This window comes from Rhinoraja longicauda, chromosome 2 (genome assembly GCF_053455715.1).
Source record: "Rhinoraja longicauda isolate Sanriku21f chromosome 2, sRhiLon1.1, whole genome shotgun sequence".
NCBI classification, from domain to species: Eukaryota; Metazoa; Chordata; class Chondrichthyes; order Rajiformes; family Arhynchobatidae; genus Rhinoraja; species Rhinoraja longicauda.
Genome location: NC_135954.1, coordinates 84,742,481 through 84,767,854, shown reverse-complemented (window position 1 = coordinate 84,767,854; position 25,374 = coordinate 84,742,481). Strand labels below are relative to the sequence as shown.

The following is a 25,374-nucleotide window of genomic DNA, read 5'->3' as shown; positions in this document are numbered from 1 at the left end:
GATCCAACGTACAAAGCACAGGTTAATTTGGAAAATGAAGGAACGCAATTCACAGATTGTCACTGAGGAATTTCTATCAGCTTACCATATCAGAGAGAGAGAGAGAGAGAGAGAGAGAGAGAGACTTTAATGAAGCTTTCCATTTATTTGTGTCATTATTAATTTTCCAAACATTTTAAAAGGAAATTAGTTTATTTGCAGAGAAATTAGTTTATCTTAGTGATACAGCGCGAAGACAGAACCCTTCGGCCCACCACGTCCACACTGACCATCGATTGAGAACCTGAGCTGCATTATAACCCTTTACTAACAGCTCCTGGCACCAATATTTTGCAGCGGTGGCTCACGCTGTATTGCCTGCATCTTTGCCCTAGCCCTTGGGTGAGGTCCATGGGCCAAGAGCAGTCACAGCTCCCCGTGAACCAAGGCCATGGTTCACAACCGAGTCTGACACTTCCTGTTGTCCAGGGGACTTCTTCCTGCTTCCATATGTCTATAATAGTTTCAGAAAATTATTTTAAAGTATTTTGAAGCTGCTTATACCAATGTATGCATTTAAGAACATATTGAGGTAAACTAAAGTAAACACAAAACTTGCCAGTACTTGCATTTTACATGAAGGTCGGCAACCCCATTTAAATGAAGGGGGCTACTCTAGATGTACATCCATGGCTGTCGTAAATGACGGGCCAGATTCAAAGTGCATCCTTCAGTTTGGGTCATGGCTAATTGGTGCATCGAAGGTTGAAGTGAGAACACAGGTGTCCAGCCTGCCTGACTATCCATTAAAACGTCCCATTGTTGCTACTGTTAATCCAAATGCTGAAATGAAAGTGTGTGCTTTGATGATTGTAACCAAGGATGGGTTTTTTTCTTACTAGAAGGGACTGGGATTAAAGGATCTGGCGGCGAGGGCAGTGGTTTGCACATCCTGCAGGATGTGGGGGATGATGGGACAATTCCTGTTGACCATACCTGCTGGAAGTGCGTTCAGCTGTGGTGCCTAGCTGACCACATGGAGCAGGTAGAGCGCCAGTGGGACTCGATATAGGATGCAGAAAATATCACAGACTGTATGTTTAGAGAGTTAGTCAGACTGCACCTGGAGTATGGTGTGCAGTGCTGCTCAACACTATATGAAGGTATTGGTTGTGCTGGAGAGGGTGCACATGGGGTTTATCAGAATGTTGCCTGGATTGGAGAACTTTAATTATGACAGAGAGATCAGACAGGATGGGCAGTGAAGGAAGCTGAGGTGTGATGATGGAGGTTATCAAATTACAAGAAGCATGGATACGTTTCGATCACAATCTTTTTCTCATGGTGGTGATATCAAAAATGAAGGCACAGGTTTAAGGTGAGAGGTATAGTTTTAAGGGGTAATTGAGGGGCGATTTTTTTTAACATATAGTGATCGATATCTGAAAGTCGCTGCCAGAAGCGGTGGCAGTGTTGGGTACAATTACAACGTTTAATGGATATGGACATTTAGTAGACACGGCATAGAAAGATATGGACCTAATGTAGTCAAATGGGGTTAATATTGATGAGCAAAAGAATCAGAATGGATGTGGTGTGCTGAGGGGCCTGTTTTTGTACTGTATAATTCTGGCTATGTAAGAGCTTCCCTACAGTAGAGTAATACCATCAAAATACTGCCTGATCCATTGAACTCCTCCAGCAGTTTGTTTTTTTGCCATCAAACTAGTTTATTTAAATCACTCCCAGAACAATGAAATTGATGTGCAACCTAGTGTTGATTTGTTGTTCCATTCAAAGCAATCTCCCAGCAGTTGTTTGAAGTTATAAATTTGGATGCTTAAAGCTCCAGGCTTTCACAGCTCGCTTCCAAGGCCTTGATGCCTTGGGTGATCAGGCATTCAGTCGTGACCCTGGCCCCTCTGCTGAGAAATGTGCAAGAGAGTTCTTATTCCTTCCAATGTTGTGCATTTCTTGACTGCAGTACAGATGGGTGGGGGACATATTTAGTCTAGTTTTAGCTTGGGAGATGCAGCATGGAAACAGCTCTTGTCCCAACGAGTCCACCCACCGACCATTGATCTCTCATTCACACTAATTCTATGTTATCCCACTTGTTCATCTACTCCCTACACACTTGGGGCAATTTCACAAAGACCAATTAACCTACAAACCTGCACGTCTTTGGGATGTGGGAGAAAACAGGGGGAAAAGTGCAAACTCCACACAGAGAGCACCCAAGGTCAGGATCGAACCTGGCTCTCTGGCGCTGTGAGGCAGCAGCTCTACCAGCTGTGCCACAGCACCAAACTTAACCGTTGTGTGACCTTGATCTTGAAAACTCAGACACTAAGCATTTGACAGATTATTAAAACAGTGATTTTGATTCCCTAAATGCAGCTAATTCTATGCAAAGGATACTCGACTCTGCAATTGTGCTGCCTCAACTCTACCCCCGCCATTCATTCCCCCTACACGACTGCATCCCACCAAAATGGATTCTCAGTTTCTTTGTGGTGGGTTTAAAATGGCATCTGCTTGAAAATATCTCATTAAATTTTGATTAAATTGAAACAACCAATTGTGTCCATTGGGGATGGATGTTATGTTTTGAATCCTGGTGATTAAATTAGTTGCATTATACATAGCTATTGCAAGCTATAGGTAGGTAATCTATCCTTCTCCTTTGTGCATGTTGTGAAGCATTTTTCTGTGTTAAATATTGTTAAGAGTTGATATATAGACCGTGCAATAATTATACTCGGTCCCTAGAATATTGGACTAAATTCTGTGCTGGTTTCTCAGTTCCTATTCAACTGTTTGATCTGATGTAGTTTTATGTTAGCAAAACGTTGAGACGCTGCATTCTTTTGATGACTTAAAATGCTGGTTTGAGATTTGAACCACTCTGATGACAGTGTATAGAGAATAGAAACCAAGCACTTCTCCAAAAATGTGGTTAAGGATTAGTGACCTCAGTTCCTCCAGCCTACATTGCTGGTACCTGATTGTTAATTACATGCTGCCTGACCTCTAGCCAAGGAATGATGTATTATTTGGTATAAAGCCCAACAGAAGTGAAAAGTTGCAGCTTAACAAAATGGTGCTTATTTTTTGCAAACCCATGTCTCACGGTTGAATAGGATTTTGTAGGGTGCTTTTTTTCTTGCCTCATTTTTTCTGAAATATCAGTTCAATTTGTATTTGTAATATGGTGTTTCCAACCCAACTCTGTTATTCTCTTTCTATTTAGACTACCAACGATAAAGCCATTTTTCTTCAAAAATGGGTTCATTAAATTGTTCCTTGTGGGACTAGATTTACTGTGTCGTAACTCGGAGCAGATAGAAATGTGAAAGACCAAATTATTCCCTCTGCTGTAAACTTCAGTGGTGCTAATGCTAATTGAATACATGATGAAATGTGTCTGAATTTGAAGCATAGTCAGGTGAGCGTGTGCATGTCTGAGCTGGCAGTGGATACTGGTCATTAAGCTAGCCATTGAAATGGAGATAGAAAAGTCTAGAAAGGAAAGAGTCAGAGGTGGGCCAAGTGAAGTTGAGAGTAGGGTGGAAATTGGCAGCAAATGTGAGGAATCAGTTTAATTTAGTTTAGAGTTTAGAAATAGAGTGTGGAAAAGGCCCTTTGGCCCACCGACCAGCAATTCCTATATACTAACACTACCCTACACACACAACGGACAATTTACTATTTTACCGAAGCCAATTAACCCACAAAATTGCAAGTCTTTGGAGTGTGGGAGGAAACCGGAGAAAACCCCACACATGTCACGCGGAGAACGTACAAACTCCGTACAGACAGCACTCGTTGTCAGGATCCAACCTGGATCTCTGGTGCTTTAAGGCAGCAGCTCTACCACTACGCCACCGTGCCACCCCTCTCCTTCCCCTCTGGGCAGTTCTTTCTCTCCCCTTCATTTGAGGCATTCTGAAGGAAACATCTGACATTCTGGCCCTTTGGCATTTCCACTAATACCACTCCACTTCTCGCAGCCCTTCCCTACTGCAGGCCTAGCAACATCAGCCCTTTTACTTTCTCCCTTCCTGCATTCATGGGACCAATTCCCCTCCAACAGGTGAGGAAGTAATTCACTTCCAGTTTATTGTGCTGCATTTTAGTGTGCGTGATGTGGTGTCCTGTACTTTGGAATTTGCAGATTTCACTTGATTCCTCTATTTAGGTCTGTCCCAAACATCAATTTTGTCATTCATTGGTCTTCAGCCTTTTTCAACTGGCTCCACTGTTATTTAAGTCATTCATTCTCACCTACCTTCCATTTTACCACAGATCTTCCGTTTTGTTCCTACTGCATCTCCCTGCAATTGAAAACATTCTTAATGTTTAACTTTTCTCAGGACATTGACTTGAAACTCTAGATCCATTTCTCTCTCTCCCCACAAGCTGCCTGAGCTTCTGCCTAATTTCAGCAAATTCTGTTTTCATTTTAAACATAGATTATTTTGTTTTGAACATAATTCCTCTAAATGTGCCTTTTGTGTAAACAAATTACACATGTGGAATAGCCAGTTATTTCCACATCCATATAAGGCCTGCGCACCAGGGAATTGTATTGTTTTTCTCGTGTATAATGAACTGCTTGGTGAGTATTCTGTGTTTTATCAGAAGTCCAAACAAAAAAAAAAAACATTACTCTGTTTTCAGAAGACTGCATATTGTAATAACTGAGTGTGTGAAGTAAGGCCTGGCTTGATGGTTAACTGATGAATATTGATCTGCAAATGCCTCTACTGTTCATTCACATCACTGGGGATTCTCCAGACGGCAGCTTCAGACAGGACTCCTCTGCCTGATCAAGGAACTGAAGTGCTTTGGTCTTTAGGGTCTGCAATCAATGCAGATTCCATCATATATTTTGCAACATGCTGGAAATGTGCAGACAATCCCTTCATAATTTGGAGCTCTCAGACATTACAACAGAAAAGCCTTTACTCAACCGCATTATAAATCTACGATGAAGCTGTAAAATTAATTTGAAAAAGGATGTAGTTGTGGCTAAAAGAAAGCTTAATAAACCGTCCTGATGGTGCTTATGATGCATGGACAGCAAGCCTTCTACTAGGCTCGAAATCCAGCTAAAGGTCTCACAGGAGGATAGGGTTAACCACTTGGTGACCAGTAAACCTGGTACATGACATTTGACCATTCTGAAATATTAAGTTGTGCCCAGCTAATTGTATTGACTAATTAACTGGAATTCTTCGCAAATGTACCATATGCTGTGGATAAAGGAGAACCCGTGGTTGTTCTGTAATTAGATTTCAAAAGGCATTTGATTAGGTCCCACATCAAAGCTTGTTGTGGATTTCCATAAGCTCATGATGGAGTAGAAACCAGGAACTGTAGATGCTGGTTAATATACCAAAGGGTACAAAGTGCTGGAGTAACTCAGCAGGTCAGACAGTATATCGGGAGAACATGGATAGGTGAAGTTTTGGGTCGATTCAGTCTGAAGAATGGTCTCGACCCAAAACGCCACCTATCGTGTTCTCCAGAGATGCTGCCTGATCTGTTGAGTTACTTCAGCACATTGTGTCCTCTCATGGTAAAGAAGGTAACTTCTTGGTTGGATTGGCTGGCTGGCTAACAGGATACAGAGAATGGATAACAATGGGATTTTTTTATGGCTGACAAGATGTAATGAGTGATTGACACACTGCTTCGTGCTGGGACTTCCATTTTGTTCAAGTTGGATAAATGTGAACGACGCACAGGTAGCACGGCTGCTAAATTTGCTGATAACGTAAAAATAAGGAAAGTTGTGAAGAGACATAAGGAGGCTACAAAGCCATATAGATGAGTAAATGAGCAAAGACTGTGAAAATGGAGAATCATGATGGAAAATGTTTGTTTTTGGTGGAGAAAAATATAAAGAAACAGATTATCTAAAAGGTGAGAGGTTGCAGAGCAGAGAAGCAGAGGGATGTGGGTTTCTCGTGCATGACTTGCAAAAGCATGTACTGCAAGTAATTAAAAAAGCTAACAGAATGTTAGCTGAATTGAAATATTCCACACAAAGGTCATAAAGTCTTGGCTTTGAAACACGGGGCATTAGTGAGACCACATTTGTAAGAAGGATGTCTATGCTTTGAAAGCAGTTTAAGGGAGATAAACTAGATTAGTACCTGAAATCCGTGGTTTATCTTTGAGAAAAGGTTGGACAAGCTGGGCTTGTATAGGAACAAGGGACTTGGCTGAAATATGTAAGATTGTGACCGTCTTTACAGTCAAAGTGGATGTGGAGAATGGAGGTTTCTAGTGGAAAATTATAGAATTGGGGGGGTCATTCTTTTAATTAATTGTCTATTTAAGATCGAGGTAAGCCAACTTTTCCCTAAGAATTTAATGTTTTCGAATTCACACAATTAAAAAAATAATGATGGCAGAAGTATACGTAAGCATGAGGGTGAAAGGTTACTGCGGGTAGACAGATGCACAATAGATTGTATCCCATCTGGAGGCATCACAGCTTGTGTACACATCCCAGTCTATCATGCAAACTCCCAACCCCTTTCCCCATCATCAACTCTGTCTACTCTTCGGGCTACCTCGGAAAAGCAGCCAACCTAATCATTGACCACTTACACTACAGTCATCTCCCCTCTCCCATCAAGATACAAAAGCTTGAAAGCACCTATCGCCACATTCAAGAAGAACTTATTTCCTGCTGTTAGAAATGCCCTGTGAAGTGTTGTAGAGCAGAGGGATCTAGGAGTACAGGTACACGATTCCCTGAAAAATGCATCACAAGTAGATAGAATGGCCCAGAAGGCTTTTAGTACATTGGGCTTCAGTCAGGGTATTGGGTATAGCAGTTGGGGCATTATGCTATAATTGTATAAGATGTTGGTGAGGCTGCATTTGCAGTATAGTGTTCCGTTTTGGCCACCATATTAAGAATGCCATTAAGCTGAAAACAGTGCAGAGAAGATTTACGAAATATTGCTTGAGGAGCTGAGTTATCGGGGGAGGTTGGTCAGGCGAGGACTTTCTCGCAGTGCACGAGACCAAGGAGTGATCATATAGAGGTGTATAAGATCGGAATATATAGGGTGAATGCACAGTCATTTACCCAGAGTAGGGGATTCAAGAACCAGAGGACATAGGTTTAAAGTAAGAGGGGAAAGATTTAATGGGAACCTGAGGGTCAACTTTATCACAGAGAGGGTTGTGGGGTGAAGAGCCTGTTTCTCTGTATGACGTTAAAATATCTTTTCTGCTGGACTCCACCTGAGCTCGCGCATCTAAGGAAATTTTAAAGGAAGGGTTCTGATCCATTCTGGTCAAACCCTTTGCTGGGACTGATAATTTTTCAGTGGCTTGTTTTTGATGGTATTGGCGGAGTGGAACTGCACATGTCTCAGATACCCAGGTGACAGAGGACAACGTGCCCATGGGTCTGTGGTCTTGATCCAAATATTATCAATATTTGTGCTAAGAAGAATGTTGTCAGAGATTCTTATTTAGTGTTTTTTTTCTTTGTTTCATTACAGCAAATCGCCAAACTAAGGCAGCAGCTGCAGCGCAGTAAACAAAGCAGTCGGCACAATAAGGAGAAGGAACGTCAGTCTCCACTCCACGGCAATCACACTGCTATCAATCAGTCTCAGGTAAGTGGCCAGGGAACATTGTATGTGGAGGAAAATAGTCACAATTGGTTGTGTTCTCCTCTTGCCTGTGCAACCATTTCTTGAGGTAATTTGTGTGCCCATTGCATGCTTTGAGCACAGTGACTTGTTCCAACAAAGATAAATGGTTTCTGATGCAAAATAAAAGCCAAAAATGTTGTAAACATTCAGCAGCCTGTTGAATACAATGCTAACATTTGGAATGAAGGATGTCATCAATTTTAATAGTTCTGACAACAATCTTTAACAGATCTTTTCCCTTTAGATACTATGCATTTGCAGCATTTTTTATTTTATTTTGGTTTTGGTGTATTTATGGTTTTACATTACAATCTCACAACTGATTTTCCTGTGAACAGCCACAACCATTAGGTTCTTTTTGTTTGGTCTTAGCTATGATATCAATTATGCGTTTTAAAAAATGAAGGTAACTTCAGAGTAAATACTGAGTGCTTAAGCACTGAATCATAATTGATTGATTGAAAGCTACAACACGAAACGGGCCCTTCCCCCCACTGAATCTACGCTGACCATCGATCACCCATTCTCATTAGTTCTTTGTACAGTATTCCCACTTTTGCATCCGCTCCCTACTGGGGCATTGACAGAAGCCAATTAACCCACAAACTCGCACACGTTTGGGATGTGGAAGGAAACTGGAGCATTTGGAGGAAACTCTCAAGGTCACAGGGAGAACGGGTAATCTCCACACACACAGCATCCAAGATCAGATTCAAACCCCATTCTGACATTGTGAGGCAGCAGCTCTGAGTTGTGACACTTGTGACAGCTGCTTTTAATAAATTTTAAGGCCATTTTAGTCAGAGGGTAGCTTCCCCCCCACTCCCCCAAAAAATGGACAAACTCCTATCAACTTGCTTCTCTAAAACCAAAAATATTGTACTCTAGCCTCAGCTTGTAACAAGGCAAACTTTGTCATAAAGCAGTTTTGCTAAGAACTGCCAACCAAGTTTTTAGATGTGAGAATACAGAAGAAATATCTGCTCCAAAGAGAGTACAACGATCAGATCCACCGGGGCAGCCTGTTGCTACAAGAAAAACTAAAAAATGGCATCTTGGAATTTCTTTCCTTGAGTTTATCTTAAAGCATCACCAGCCTGGAGCCGTATTTGCATATTAATAAGATTTAAAGGCTGCTTGAGAAGCAAATTTTGATGAAATATGCAAGGTAGGTTTATTAAGCACGTAAACAACTCAAGTCCTGGTTACCTAAAATCAGGACCAAAGATGTTGAAATTAAACTGGAGTTACCAGGCTGATGAATTTTGCTATACAGAATATCCATGTTAACAATTTAGTAACCATTTCATTGACCACAATAGCTTGCTTAAAAACCTGGAATGTTCCATGCATTAACTGGAAATTGTTTTTCGATAAATTTCCTGATTATAATTTTGAAGCGATGCACATCGATGTAAATCGCTCCTTGTTGTCAGTAAATCAGGTGATGTTGGCAGATGCTTTATACATTATTCCCAATAAAAGAACCTTTTTTGAGATTATGCATGATTCCACCCACAAACTAGTAATCAGGTCTTGCCAAATGTTTAATCTAGTTATTTCAGAAAAAAATGTATAAATTAACATTGATAGTGTCCACACAATATACTTCATTGTCATTTAGTTCTTGTATATTGTGAATTATTTTGGTGCACCTCTTTGTGGTTGGCTTAAAGATTTGAGGAAAAGACTATGTAGCGTTAGTCCACCTCAGGCAGCTGTGTGCTTTGCATGCAGAGGTCCATATGGTAGAGTTAAATAACACGGTTGTTTGTCAAACTGAGGCTTCAGACACAGTACATGAATACATTTCATTCATGCGTAATGCGAATATATTAAACAATGCTACTTCTGATACCTGGATATACTGAGGGAGAAAGATATTTAATTAACCTCGGAGTTTGCAGTTTGGTGCTCATAAATGAAGCCATTATTTTACAGCATATGTTTATAAAAGATTACCAAAGGAACTGAGTGACACTAAGTTAAAGCACTTCTTAATTCTAAGACTTCTGCTTGAGTTCAGTTCATGAAGACATATAGAACCAGATGAACATCTGTCATTTTCATGGTATTGTGGTTCTACGTGACATTAATTAAACCGGCAATAATCACAGCGCAAATTTGCATCGAATGACTGCTTAAGGGAAAGTGCTCTGTATGATAGGGATTTCAGACTGCTGCAGTAGTGAGATGTCTGTGATAAATCTTTGTGGGAATGCATAACACAAACCGTGACACAAATATGGATGGAAAATGTAGTATTCCCCATTGTTCAACACTGATACTAGTAACTCCTTTTTTCATGTAAACGATAAAGGATAAAAACAACAACAAAAAAAGGATTCACAGGCTTCCTTTTGTTTGAGGTATTTCCATAACAGAGTAAACCTCAGTAGAACAGTTTACAATTGCACACAGAAATGTGTTCCTCGCCTACTGAAGAAACCTTGGCCTTTGGGAGCAGCTATTCTTTTTGCTTAACATAGAAAACTCAGTTTAATCTCCCTGAATCGTTCCACTTATAAAGTGCATATCCGGTCACCAAAATAAATCTGGCTATAGTTACACAAATGTCTGCTGGAGGCTTTGGAAAATAACCAGATTTTGAGAAAGAGCTCATGATAGAATTTATTAAAATTGCTAATTCAGACCAACTTGTTTATGTGTAAATGGATACAATCCCTCGTGGATTAGACAGTAATAAAATCTTCCCCATGCTCCTCTCTACAAATCACTTGCTTTATTTTAGTGTTGATTTATCTTTTGTTCATCAGCTAAGGTTTTGTTTGTCTTTATTCAAATTCTGTAAAGTAAAATTTTTTTTAAACTGTAGTTGTTAGAAATCTAAAACAAAAATAGAAAATATTGGGATGCAGAACTGGCAAAGCATTTCCACCCTGAAACAATGATTCTGCTTCTTTTTTTTCCTGGCTTGTTGGGAATCTCCAGCATTTATTGTTTTTGTTTAAAATTCTAGAATGTACTGTTTTATAAATAAATTATGGACACCCACTGGTATTAGAAAGTTGCAGAGTAGTTATAGAACTGGGTACCCAACCTTATGTACCATCTCAGTTAATTTCAAAATTGCTTGTTCATCCTATCCATTAATATTTTTCCAAAATAATTATCACATTTCCTTTTGGAAGAATGTTTGGTTTTCTGCTTCATCAACATTTGGTAATTACCATTCCAAGATGGAATACCTCTTCTGCCGTTCATACCTTACCATTCACATTTCTGAACAAATCACATTAAATTGATTCTCTGGGGTTACTAATGCAGATATTTGATCCCGTGCTTTCTCCTGCCACTGCAGAAGCATTGCTGCAGGCCTTGCCTGTTCATTGCAGATGAATGTGAAAGGTCCTGTGATTTGTTTTTCAAGGGGAGAAGAAAGGAAGTTCTTGCATTTCTGCAAATGGAGAATAATATTTTATGGCAAACATTCTTTTTAAAAAAAGAGCAGATTTTAGTTTGGTTTATTATTGTCACGTGTACTGAGGTACAGTGAAAAGCTTTTCTGTTGCATACTATCCTGTCAGCGAAAAGACTATACATGATTACAATTATGCCGTCCACCGTGTACAGATACAGGATAAGGGAATAAAGTTTAGTGCAAGGTAAAGTCAAATAAAAGAAAGAGGCTGATGTTCTCCAATGCAGCAGCTGGTAGGTCAGGACTTCTCCCTTGTTGGTGATGGGATGGTTCAGTTACCTGATAAAAGCTGGTTTCCTCCCACACTCCAAAGACATATAAGTTTGTAGGTTAATTAGCTTCTGTAAATTGTAAATTATCCCTAGTGTGCAGGATAGTGCTAATATACAGAGTGATCTAGTGGCTTGACGGGCCAAAGTCCACAGTTTCCATGAGAGATACAGTTTCCATGCTGCACCTCTAAAGTCTAAAGTAAATTCTAAATCTGGAGGTATGCATTTTCACACTTATGTACCTTGCCTGATGGGACTGATGGGATAAGAGGGAGTGACCGGGATGAGAGTGGTTCTTGATTATGCTGGTGGCCTTGCCGAGACGTGAAGTGTAGATGGAGTCAATAGAAAGGAGGCTGGTTTGCATGATGGACTTGGCTCTGCAATTTCTTGTGTTCTGATGGAGCTGTTCCCAAACCATGCTGTAATGCATCCCGATAAAATGCTTTCTGTGGCGCATCTGTAGAAGTTGGTGAGAGTAGTTGGGACATGCCAAACATCCTAAGTCTTCCAAGGAAGTAGAGGTGTTTATGGGCTTTCTTGGCCATAGCTTCAATGTGGCTGGTCCAGGACAAGCTGCTGGTGATATTTACTCCTCAGAACTTGAAGCTTTCAACCTATCTCGATTTCGGCTCCATCATGTATGTAAGGGTATGTGTATCACTTTGCTTCCTGAAGTCGATCACAATCTGCTTAGTCTTGCTGACATTGAAGGAAAGGTTGTTGTCTTGGTACCAGGTTACAAGGTTTTATTCTCCTTCCTCTACTCCGTCTCGTCATTATTTGATATCCATCGCACTATGGTGGTGTCATCTGTGAATTTATAAATTGAGTTGGATTGGGATTGATGTAGGTTTTTCCTTTTTTGACAGTGGTGATGCTGGTTCAGTATTGCTTCACTTGTGAAGGAGCATAAGAAGATTGTGAAAGGTGGCAATGTACTTCAAGATCTTTCTTTGTTCCTTTTCATTTTGCCACATCATTAAGGATTATTAATATTTCTGTTAAATCTCCCTTTAACATTCTCAGTTGTGTTTAGAAAATCCCTAACATTAAATCTTCTGTATAATTGGGCCTGTTCCCAAATTATAAAGGGATATTTCTTTCACAAGACTCCGCACTTTACAACATCCTGACTTTATTAAGTTAACTGAAAAGAAGTGAATAACCATGGTTAAACTGTCCAAGATGATGATCTTTAAAATTTCTCTGTGCTATTCAAAAATAATAAATCTACATCCTGGAGCTTTTGTTCAAACTTGCAATCAATGCAATTTAAACCCGATCAGTTGCATTCCACAAATTACATTTCCATCGCCTTGCCACAACAAGAAATGTGCGTGTCTTCAAAGGACAAACATGCTTAAGTCTTATTTTCAAAACAGGCCAGTGAATTATTAATATTCTGGGGTGTCGTGATTCTTGGTGACTTAGAGCGTTCATAAGATAGGAGGGCCTTGAGTTTGTATGCTGCTGAATCCCTCCTGTGTCCTTCAGTAGTCTTAAAGAGCAAGATAGTTTTGTTGGGTGAATATTTATGCTAGTTTAAATTATGTAGAATTGGTTTAATGAAATAAAGTTGAAAGAACATACAAATACATTATGCAATTTATACAAAGGGAGTTGTTAAATTTGATAGTTAAATTACACAAGGTGATTTCAGGACACATGAAGTGTATCGACATGCCAGGACATGCCTTGGCCAGTAATCCCCATTCACTTGCAGGGTTCATACTTCAGTAACTGGGATGGGTTTGTTGCAGGTTCCTGGAGGATGAAGGCTCAAACTATTGAGCAACTATTGCCATCTCAACGAATGTGTGCTTGCTTCACAACAAACCATCATTAGCTAACAAATGGAGTATTTGTTAATCTATCTTTCTAATCTGAGGATTGTGAATGATGTAAACACTTCTGGAATTTAAAGATGTAGAAAACTGAAGGCTATCAGCCTTTAGAGATGAACGGAGCAGTTAAATTATACACAATTTTATGCTCACCATTGTAGGTATAATATTAAACTTATGGAAAATATCAGTAATGATTCACCAGAATAATGGCAGTGCTAATGGAATGGCGAATAACATTTCTGACAAAGCAGCCCACAAGTGTTTATTGGATTTTGACGCACGGATTTTCACTTTATTCGTCAAATGGGACTGAATTAATAGCTATTTGTAGGGGGTCCATGGCAGGCAACAAACTGACTGATTGTAGAATATGACAGTAAACATAGAAACATAGAAAATAGGTGCAGGAGGAGGCCATTTGGCCCTTCGAGCCAGCACCGCCATTCATTGTGATCATGGCTGATTATCTACAATCAGTAACCTGTGCCTGCCTTCTCCCCATATCCCTTGATTCCACTAGCCCCTAGAGCTCTATCTAACTCTTTTAAATTCATCCAGTGAATTGGCCTCCACTGCCTTCTGTGGCAGAGAATTCCACAAATTCATAACTCTGTGGGTGAAAAAGTTTCTTCTCACCTCAGTTTTAAATGGCCTCCCCTTTATTCTTAGACTGTGGCCCCTGGTTCAAAAACAAAGAAGCCAAAGCTAGAAAATATGATTAACATTATGGAGACACAATGGTCCTGACCTGAAACATCAACTTTCCATTGCCTCTACAGATGCTATCTGACCCGCTGAGATCCTCCTCCATTTTGTGTTAGGATTCACAATATATTGTGGTTCAAAAAGTAAAATATTCACGGGGTGAAGGGAAAGCTTTATACAGAAAGATGTTTTTTAAATTTAAAAATACTTTTGTTTAGATACTGTTGGGAAAATATTGCAAAAATGCAGCCCCTGCTGCAACAGGACTTCCATGGTAACCTAATAACATCACAGATTAACTGGGATTGTATGGATAGAGTTGGTATCAGTTTTACTCAGTGACACCGACCAGTACTGAATATCCATTGTTGCTACTAACATCAATTCAAGGCCACAGAAAGACGCAGTGTTATACTCTGAAGAAGGGGTTAGGCCTAAGTCTATTTTGTTTTCAAAAGGAGACAAAGCAACGTGACAGCAACCAAGAGATTTATAATAAACAGATACAAAGTGCTGGAGTAACTTTGTGGGTCAGGCAGCATCTCTGGAGAATGTAGAGAGGTGATGTTTTGGGTCGGGATCCTTTTTCAGATGGTTTCACAATATTGTGGAAACATGTGAGCTGACAACTTTTACTGGCTGCCCTATCAAAGATCCTGCAAGAGACTGTAGATGGTGCTTAAAATATAAAAGCAGAAATTAGTACAAATTTACAGAAGGTTGAATGAAAATGAATTGCTTCCCTAGCAGTAGTTGTTGAGATTAACATTTAAAGGATAATCAAATGTATTTACAAGGAAGATTCTGAATGGCACTCATCTTTGTCTCCATCACCCAATTTGATTACTTAAGCACCTCATTGTTGGCAAGCTATTCAGTCTCGAATGATCCCCAGTCTTTTCCAGTTAAACATTTGGAAGATTACAGCCTTTGTCCTTGACACCCACTGCAACCTTTAACACTGCAATCAACTTCATCTGCAAGCTAACTCCCATCATAGGCTATTTATAACCCCCAGTGGCTCAATTCAACTATTTAATCTTTTCACCTCAAAGAGTGCCTACTTCAAAATCTATGATGATGCTTACTTCAGCGATGAGAAGATGAGAACAGAAGCAGGAGTAGTGTAGGAAAATGACTGCAGATGCTGGTACAAATCGAAGGTATCACAAAATGCTGGAGTAACTCAGCAGGTCAGGCAGCATCTAGGAGAGAGGGAATGGGTGACGTTTCGGGTCGAGACCCTTCAGTCTGAAGAAGGGTCTCGACCGGAAACGTCACCATTCCCTCTCTCCCAGTTGCTGCCTGACCTGAGTTACTCCAGCATTTTGTGATACCTTAGAAGCAGGAGTGGGTCATTTGGCCCATTAAACCTGCTCCACTGTTCATAGGATCTTGAGAAATCTTTGATTTTAGTATAATTTGCCTGAAAACATATCCCTTGATTTACTGCTTGGATAGGTCTTGTGACAGACAACCACCTGGTTAGAGAATTCCAAAGATTCACTCCCATTGTGTGAATAAATTATTTCCTAATTTATTCTGAGAGTGAGACTGAGACCCTTGGTTCTGTACGCCCCAGGGAACCAACAAATCCCATAAGAATTTTCTACATTTCAATAAGATAACCTCGTCCCAGTGGACCTGAGAGAATATAGACCCAATCTGCTTGATCACTCCTTGTGAACAAACCAATCATTGCATTCCTTCTGTTGCATGTATATCCCTCCTTCAATTGGGAGACCAGATCTACATACATTGTTCTGGTACAGTCTCACGAGGGTTGAATATAATTATGAATGATGTCTCTATTCTTGTTGCCAAATCCTCTTGGAATTAAGGCCAAGATATTGTTTACCTCCTAATTACTTGCAGAACCTGCATGTCAACCTTCAATGGTTTATGAACAAACCCACGTTTGACACAGAACAGTACAGCACAGGAACAGGCCTTTCAGTCCCCAATGTCCATGCCAAACATGATGCCAAGGAAAACCTTATTTTCTCTGCCTGCACATGATCCATATCCCTTCATTCTCCTCATATCCATGTGCCAATCCAAAAGCCTCTTAAATGCCACAATATTCCAGTAGTACCTAATCTTATACTCAATGCCTCAACCAATGAAGGCAAGCATATCATATGACTTCTTGCCACTCTATTTACTTGTGTTGCCACTTTTGGGGAGCGATGGATTTTGCCCTCAAGATCCCTCTGTACTTCAAGGTTGTTAAGAGTCTTGCCATTAAATAATACTTTCCCCTTGGATTCGATCTTCCCAAGAACACTTCACACTTGCTTGATTAACCTCCATCTGCCATTGCTCCACTCATTTCTGTAGCTGATTTATTTCCCATGTATACTATTCGCTGTGGATTCCGTGCATCTTCATCTTCCGGATCAGCCTACCAAGTTGAGATGTTGTGTTACACGTACACGATCTTGGTGAAGCCGCCAGTGAGTACTGTTCAGTTTTAATTCCCCCTGCCATAGGAAGGATGAAATTAAGCTGGAAAGAATGCAGACAAGTCTTACGAGCATGTTGCCAAGACTCGATGGCTTGAGCTATAGGAATATATCAGGCAGACAAGGACTTTATTCCTTGGAGAGCAGGAGGTTGAGGGGTGAACATGGAGGAGTATAAAATCTCGAGGGGAATGGATAGGATTAACGCAGTCTTTTTTCCAGGATGGGGGAATTAAGAATTAGAGGCCATACGTCTATGGTGAGAGGAGAAAGAAGTAAAGGGAACCTGGGGGCCAACTTTTTCAAACTGTATGGTGGAAATATGGAACGTGCTGCCAGAGAAAGTAGTTGAGGTAGTTACAATATCAATGTTCGAAAGACATTTGGACAGGTGTATGTTAGTCAATGTTTATCGGGATATGAGGTAATTGTGAAAAAATGGGTCTCGCTTAGAGTGAACATTTTAGAAACATAGAAAATAGGTGCAGGAGTAGGCCATTCGGCCCTTCGAGCCTGCACCGCCATTCAATATGATCATGGCTGATCATCCAGCTCAGTAACCTGTACCTGCCTTCTCTCCATACCCCCTGATCCCTTTAGCCACAAGGGCCACATCTAACTCCCTCTTAAATATAGCCAATGAACTGGCCTCAACTACCTTCTGTGGCAGAGAATTCCACAGACTCACCACTCTCTGTGTGAAGAAATGTTTTCTCATCTCGGTCCTAAAAGACTTCCCCCTTATCCTTAAGCTGTTACAACCCTAACCCCTGTTGACATGTTGGGCCGAACAGCTGGTTTCCATGCTCTCTGAGCTGATATCCTAGTTATGGCTCATGGTCTTTTTCTGTAATCTCAGTCCACCATTAACTTGTTTTGAGTTGGTGCATCTTTTGTCTTTAGCTCTTAATAAAAGATGGTAAGTCAGCTGTCAAAGTTCCACACTTTGAAACCCATTCTCTTGACTCCTTTCATATTTGAAGACTCTCCTTCAGATCCAGCTCTCTAACCAAGCATCTGGCCTCCACTCCAAGTAGTTTTTTCTTGGCATTGGAGTGGAGGCCAGATGCTTGGTTAGAGAACTGGATCTGAAAGAGGGTCTTCAAAGATGAAAGGAGTTAAGAGAATGGATTTCAAAGTTCTTTTTCTTGGACTTCGTATTCAATTATTTTCTTTGATGACAGCTGGAATGTTCCTGCGATTATTTATTTTTTTAATTGCTGAAGGGGTGGATGGAATCTATTATTCAAGTAAGAGACTTCATTTGATGCACTTTCACCAGCTTCCTTTCTGTGCATTAATGTCACTGATTTGTTGAATAAATATAACTTTACCATGACTTGGTGAACTCTGGCACCTTTCACATAGCACAAGGTCCAATAGAACCATGCTCTCTGTCCAGTGTGATTGCTGTTTTAGTGAAAAATAAATTGCTGTATATAAGTCAACAATTCAAAAGAATTGTAGTTATCATTTCCTATTGAACAATCTTCTATTTAAAAAAAAAAAAATCTGTTTCCACCCATCACCTATCAGCCTCTACCTTGCTGCTCTCTCACTTCTAAATACTGGCTATTTTCCATCTACACTCTCAGACTTGATGCCGGATCTCTACCTGAAATACTGGTCATCCCTTTGCCTCCACAGGGGCTGCTTGACCTACAGAGTTCTTCCAGCCATTTTTGTTTTGTTGCAGATTCTTGCACTCTCCAGATTTCACCTTGGGTGTCCTCGGTCTCTGGATTTTTACTGCAGCTGAATTGATAAATTCAACCTATTGTCATATTGCGACTTTAATTTTGGTTAAATAGATCAATTAAAAATCTTGTGGAATTTTAAAACTAACTACAAATCTCTTCAGCATCCTGGAAGCTGAAGGAATTAAATCCATGGAGTTTTCCCAGCAGCTATGCAGCATACCAATTTGATTTGTGATTATCAATCAAACATTTGAATAGGAGTTTGCTTGTGTGAGATTGGTTAGAGTATTGAAGAGCTGCTCTCCACATGTTTCTCTCCAAATGTTGCTTACATGATTAAATGCAAACCACACTGTGCCATCATCTTGAGTTCATTGCACTGAATAAAAATTATAACATTCTGTCAATGACGTGAAAGGTAATTTGAATGTAATTTTAGTTAATACTGGTTTGTTCTGGGTGCTGGGGAGGGGTTTCATTAGATTTACATTCTCACAATGTTTTCAACAGGCCTTCCATTGTATAGCAATTGGTACATGGTGACAAAAACACAGGTTGTAAAAGATTATGATTGGTTTCTTTCTAAAATGGACTCACTCCCTGATTGCCTCTTGTCCTTAATTACCAGCGACAAATAGCAACTCAAGGGGAAATGACTGCAGTCTTCTCAGAAAGTACTGCGTTTTAATTTACCTATAGCGAAATAAATAATACGATGATAAATTCAGAAACTTGATCACCCTGTGGATTTCTTTTGTGGTAGGTCCTGGGTTTGAAGAAGGTTCATTTATCAAAAAACGAGGAAAAGGAATAATCACCTGGATTTTTTGTTGTTGTTGTTACCACCACATATTTCTTGCATTCAATTAACTCTATTCATGAAACAATCCAAATTATAGACCGATTGGAGAACTTAATGTTAAACACGACAACCAGCAGTGTTCATGTGGGAAGTTTTTGGAAGGAAGTAGCATTTGCTTCAAACAACCATCTTCAATTTTGAGGAAGTAAGAAAATACATGGTATCCATCTTGATGGTTTAGCAATGCATTTAAAGTTTGCAAAGGATGTGATTGTCATTTGTACAGCTCTTATAGATCACATTTTCCATCTGTTTCTTCAACATCTTATTTGTGGTGAATGTTCCATTACTGCAGTCTGTTTTGCTTTGGTTTGATTCCTCAGAGGTCCCCAGTCATATACAAACACTGGCTGTGGTCAGCATCATTTGTGGAGGGATCAGCTGCTCTGCAAAATTCAGACTCATTTTATCATCAGCATCAGAAATTCTGATAACATTGTTCTGATCTTTACTCCATTATAGAATATACCACTTTAACTTCTATAACATCAGCTTTTTTTAAAAGGTAGACCTTTTCACAAGCAATTGGCCTCAGGATTATTTGAAATGAACAGACCGGAATAAGTATTGCACATTTCTCTGTATTCACAAGCATTGGCCTCAGGATTATCTGAAATGAACAGACAACAGTGCATTTTGGATGAAAACTAGTATCAAAATGACATTTTTCTCTTATTTAATCCATTTTATTATCTATATTTAGCAACTGAAATGTGGCTGAACATTTTGTAATAAATTATTTAAAATCTGCCTTGGTCTTTGCATCGAGGGAATGTAAAAACTGAGTGGGTTTTTTTCTCCATGTGATTTAGACTTTTAGCATGGAGATGACAATGTAATTTGACATTTGCTGTTAAAGGGGAACTCTAGGGAGCTAATTAAATGCTCAGAGCAGTTGGTGAAAATGTCTGGAGTCAGTATTGGTAAGGTTACAGACTCTTTGATCTGTGGTGAATGTATAGTTTAATGCTAAGAACAGATTTTAAGTCGATAACCCCACATCAATACCGTTATTATATGTTTGATCATTGATAGTTGCTAATGTCCTTGTTAGATGGTGTTATTGGCCCAAAGAGAATAATCCAATACAATTTAAAGTCGTTGATTATATTCATACACCATTGTAAATTCAAAATTGTACTTTTCAGTGGACAGTGCAGTCATTATTCTACCTCTCCTGCTCTTGTCCCTCCACAGATACTGTCTGCCCCACTGAGATTCTCCAGCACTTTGTTTTCTGATCGAGATTTCAGAATCTGCAGTCTTTACTATCTCATCTTTTATATCTCCTTTTGCAGAAATTTACAACTACTATGTTTGAACACTAACAGTGATGCTCCTGATTTTTTCATTGTACTTTTCACAGGCTTCTGCAGTGCGATTCATCACAGGTCCAGCGTCAAATATAACAGTTTCAAAATCTGCAATTTCACGGGTCCAGAACAGTGTTGAAGGCATAAATCAAGAGATAGAAAGAATGTTTATTAAAGACAATGGAGAAAAAGAAGAACTATCAAGGGTAAGTGCAAATTCAGCCATTGAACTGCAGGTTCTTTTGCATTAGAATAACGAACTGTGGTTACAAAGAAAGCAAAGATTATAAAGAGCAAAAGAAAAAGTAAATCCTGGGAATGAAACAAATTATTGGAAAAGCACCAACTTATCGGCATTTTCAAGAGGAAAGGTTCAGTAATTTTTCGAAGGGAGTATTCAATAGAATGGCAGGAGACCGATTTTGGCTTTTTTTAGGGTTGCGAAAACCCAATCAAGCTTCTGTTTTTAACAAATATTCAGAAAAATATCTGTGCTACATTTGAATTATCTCAATGGGGCCATTTGGATAATGATTCACCCTCAATCTGGTTCTGCCTGTGGGTCAAAAGAGTCAAGAGTGTTTTATTGTCCTATGTCCCCGTTAGAACAATAAAATCCGTACTTGCTGCAGCACAACAGAATATGTAAATATAGTAGACTGTAAACAATATAATAAACAAGAGAGAAATAAATGTTCAGTGGCGTCCACACTTCCCAGAGAAATTTGATGACGTGTTCTGGTTGACTGCTTGGGTTGAAATAACCTGCTATGGCATGAGATTAAATACCTGTGTAATTAATTGTGCTGTGGCCAGAGAGTCATATTGGTCTTCTGCAGAGATGACTTCAGTCACTGATATGCCTCTATTTTTCTGCAGGTGGCCAAATTCTGTTAGAATCTTTGAGGGTATTAAATCCCAGTGGTGACATCATTTAATTACAGCATTTGTTGTCTGTTTTTTAAAAATTAGTGAGAATGTTTTTTCAGGTGTTTGTTATTGCCCTTACCTTGTGACCAACTACGTATTTAATCAGCTTGAGTTATCATGACATGTTCTTTAAAATACTTTAGGTAATCAAGTTAATTAATACTTGCTAATTACGTTGGTCTTTCTGGTCTTTCTGATTTAAATTTAAGATTGTATGTTAAATACATAGCCAGAAAAGCATTAAATCTATAAATTAGAATAGTCATGAAATTTTACTTTGGATAATAGGATTTTGATGAAAATTCAAAGTACTAGATTTTTCCAGGGTGGGTGAATAGTGTAATGAGATCAATGTATTCTTTGACTTCAATTTATGGCCTTGTTCATTTCGTATTATTTTTTTTAAAAATATGTTCATTTTCTGTAAAAATTCTAAATTGTCATTCTGTCCTCATTTCATTTTTTTTTCTTATTTCAGTCCCACGATGTCCATTTTTTAAAATGCACACACATGCTGTTGCCATTTAATGAATCTCATACTTGGTTACTTGCATGTGGCATGTTAGTAGTTGGACTCAAGTTCTACAAAATGATGATGCTTCCCTTGGATGAGAGAGATGCTGTAAAATTAATCTAAACAATAAAGAGGACGTGAAAGGTTGAGAAAACAAATCAGGCAAGGTTTTTGAGGAATATGAAGGAAGAAGGAAAGAACAACAACATGCAATCAGACCTGGGCCAGTAGGTTTTAGGAAAATCGCAAGGCATATACGTACATTGAAAACAAGAAGGTAGCTAGGGACCACTTGAGGATAAAAGAGGGAATTGGCACTTGGAGTCCGAGGAAGTGGGCAAAGTAGTGAATAAGTACTTCACCGACATTAACAAAGGAAAAGGACCAGATCAGAGAGGGGTGCTGATATTATGGAGCATATTGATATCAAGAAGGAGGTGGTGTTGGGTCTCTTGACCATGATTAAGGTGGATAAGACCCCATTTGGGCCTGATGGGATGTATCCCCGATTATTGAGGGAGGCAAGAGAGGAGATTTTCTGGGTCCTTCTCCTAAAGCACAGGTAAAGTCAGAGAGGACTAGAGAATAGTCAATAGTAATATTTTATTTCAGAAGGCCAATAGGAATAATCCAGCAAGTTGCATGCTGGTGAGCCTTATTGGAGACAGTTCTTAGGGCTAGGATTTACTCACATTTGCAAAAGAATGGACTTGTTGGATATAGTCAGAATGGCTCTGTGCAGGGAAGATCTGTCTTGTCTTACAAACTTGATTGAGATTTTTTGAGGAGTGACAAAGATGATTGATGTGAGTAGGTCAGTGGATGTTGTCATAAATTTTGATGAAGCATTTGACAAGGTCCCTCGTGGTAAGCCAATCCAGAATATTAAGGCATATGGGATCCATGGTCATTTGGTAGATTGAATTTTAAATTAATTTGGCGATTGAAGATGGAGGGCAGTGGTGGATGGGTGTTATTCTGACTGTTGGTTTATGACCGGTGATTATCCATAGAGATCGGTGCCAAGACCTTGTTTGTGATGTACATAAATGAGTTGGAAGAAAATGCAGATAGACTGATTTAGTAAGTTGGCAGACTGCACAAATTGACAGATTTGTGGATAGTGAGGAAAGATAGCGATAGAAGGATTCGGCAAGATGCAGATTGGTGGGAATTTGGGTGGATAAATGGCAGCTGGAGTTTAATCTGGACAAGCGTGAAATGTTCCACTCTGTGAGATCAAAAGTAAGAGCAAAGTATACATTAAATGGTAGAACCTTGAGGATAGAGAGATTGTGGGGTACAAGTACAAAGCTCCATGAAAGCAACAACACAATTGGAAAAGGTGATTACAATTTATTTGCATGCATGCATTCAATGATTGGAGCATTGATTGTAAGTTGTAAAGTCATGTTGCGGCAGCAGAAAACTTTAGTTATGCCACCTTTGGGTTATTGTTTGCAATTCTAGTGTCACACAATAGGAAAGATGTGGAAGCTTTGGACAGAAGAGGTGCAGAAAAGGTTTACCAAGAGACAAGAATTAATCGGGTTAAAGAAAGATCCCGACCCAAAACGTTGTTTGTCTATTCCCTCCTCGGATGCTACCTGACTTGCTGAGTTCTTACAACACTTTAATTTATACCAGGATGCTACCTGAATTAGAGGGTATTAGTTATAAAGTGAGATTGGACAAACATCAGAGGCTGATAGGCAAACTGATAGAAGTTCAGAAATTTTTGAGAGGAATAGGTTGGGTAGATAGCCAAAATCGTTTTCCCAAGAGGAACTGCTAAATACCAGAGGGCACAGCTTTAAGGTGAGAGGAGAATGTTTTAAGCAGATTTGCATGGCAAGTTTTTCACACAGTGGTAGGTGCTTGTTTAGCTTAGTTTATTGCCACGTGTACTGAGCAACAATGTATAGCTTTTGTGGCATGCTAACCATTCAGCAGAAAGACAATACATGATAACAATCAAGCCATCCACGGTGTACAGATAGTAGAGATTTAAATGAGTGGAGCGATTGTAATGCATGAATGTAGTTCTGTGATCAGCGCACAAAGAGTCGCCTGTCTTGTGCGCCATCTTGGAGCTGCCAGACCTTGGAGCATATTGCCAGAGGAGCAGATGGAAGAAGATGCGATAGCAAAATTTAAGAGGCATTTTGTCAGACACATAAGGAGAATGAAGGGACCTTGTGCAAGCAGATTAGGTTATTTTAATTTGGTAACATGTTTGGCATAGACATCATATACTGAGGAGCCTGTTTCTGTGCTGTACTATTCTATGTTGTATCTTCCTTCTGTGACCTTTTGACTAGCTGCGAATTGATATAGCTGGGTACAAAAAATTGATTTGGCTCATGATGTGTTCAGCTGCGGGATGCTCTGTTCAACCTTGTTCGTGGATATCACTGCTGGATCAGGTCCACAAGTAGATGCTGCCTCGAGGATAGCTGGTTTAACAAGGGACCTCCAGGTGGCCTTTTATAGGGCAAGAGTGCTGGTTGGGAACATGATTGCCACCTGACCAAGATTGGACAAGTGAGAGAACTGCCTTTTACAGGTGGTATCACAGGAAGATTTAAGTTGGGCCTTCAAGAACTGGTTGCCGGGCAGCACAGTGGCGCAGCGGTAGATATGCTGCCTTACAACACCAGGGACCAGGGTTCGATCCTGAGTACGGATGCTGTCAGTATGGAGTTTGTATGTTCTCCCTGTGACCCGCGTGAGTTTTCGGGTGCTCCGGTTTCTTCTCACACTCCAATGATGTACAGGTTTGTAGGTTAATTGGCTTGGTATAGACAATAGACAATAGGTGCAGGAGGAGGCCATTCAGCCCTTCGAGCCACCACCGCCATTCAATGTGATCATGGCTGATCATTCCCAATCAGTACCCCGTTCCTGCCTTCTCCCCATACCCCCTGACTCTGATATCCTTAAGAGTTCTATCTAGCTCTCTCTTGAATGTATTCAGAGAATTGGCCTCCACTAAGGCAGCAGAGAATTCCACAGATTCACAACTCTCTGACTAAATTTTTTTCCTCATCTCCGTTCTAAATGGCCTACCCCTTATTCTTAAACTGTGGCCCCTGGTTCTGGACTCCCCCAACATTGGGAACCTGTTTCCTGCCTCTAACGTGTCCAACCCCTTAATAATCTTATACGTTTCGATAAGATGCCCTCTCATCCTTCTAAATTCCAGTGTATACAAGCCTAGTCGCTCCAGTCTTTCACATAATTGTATGTGGTCCCGAGTGTGCATTGCATAGCGCTTGTGTGCGGGAATTGCTGGTCGGCATGGACTCGGTAGGCCGAAGGACCTTTTTCCACCCTGTATCTTTAAACTAAACTAAATTTATTTGATGACCGAGTGCAGGACCAGCACTTTGTTTGAATCAGAAGCCTCGATATGGTTTGGTATAAGGATGCTGATGAACACACACAGCATGAAAGGAATAAAACCATATTATGCCTCTGAGAAAGGGTGGGCAAAATCCACTGAATCAATTTTCCAGACAATGCATTAATTTTGTGTGTTAGAATAGTTAAGATTTTGTGAATTCTTTTGGAACTAAACACCTAACTGATAGTACTTAATTCTTTGAAATGCTGACAAAATAGTATAGCAGGAAAAAAAAAAAAAAGGCTTCA

At 39.8% G+C, this 25,374-nt stretch overlaps 1 protein-coding gene across 1 annotated transcript in view; it reads left to right on the top strand.

Annotated features, from left to right (window-relative positions):
* glcci1a (glucocorticoid induced 1a) overlaps positions 1-25,374 on the top strand; it is a 178,636-nt gene that overhangs the window by 99,580 nt on the left and 53,682 nt on the right. The window contains exons 4-5 of the mRNA XM_078422152.1: positions 7,512-7,628; positions 20,330-20,482. Coding sequence (XP_078278278.1) covers positions 7,512-7,628; positions 20,330-20,482 — 270 coding nt within the window. The remainder of the gene's footprint in view (positions 1-7,511; positions 7,629-20,329; positions 20,483-25,374) is intronic.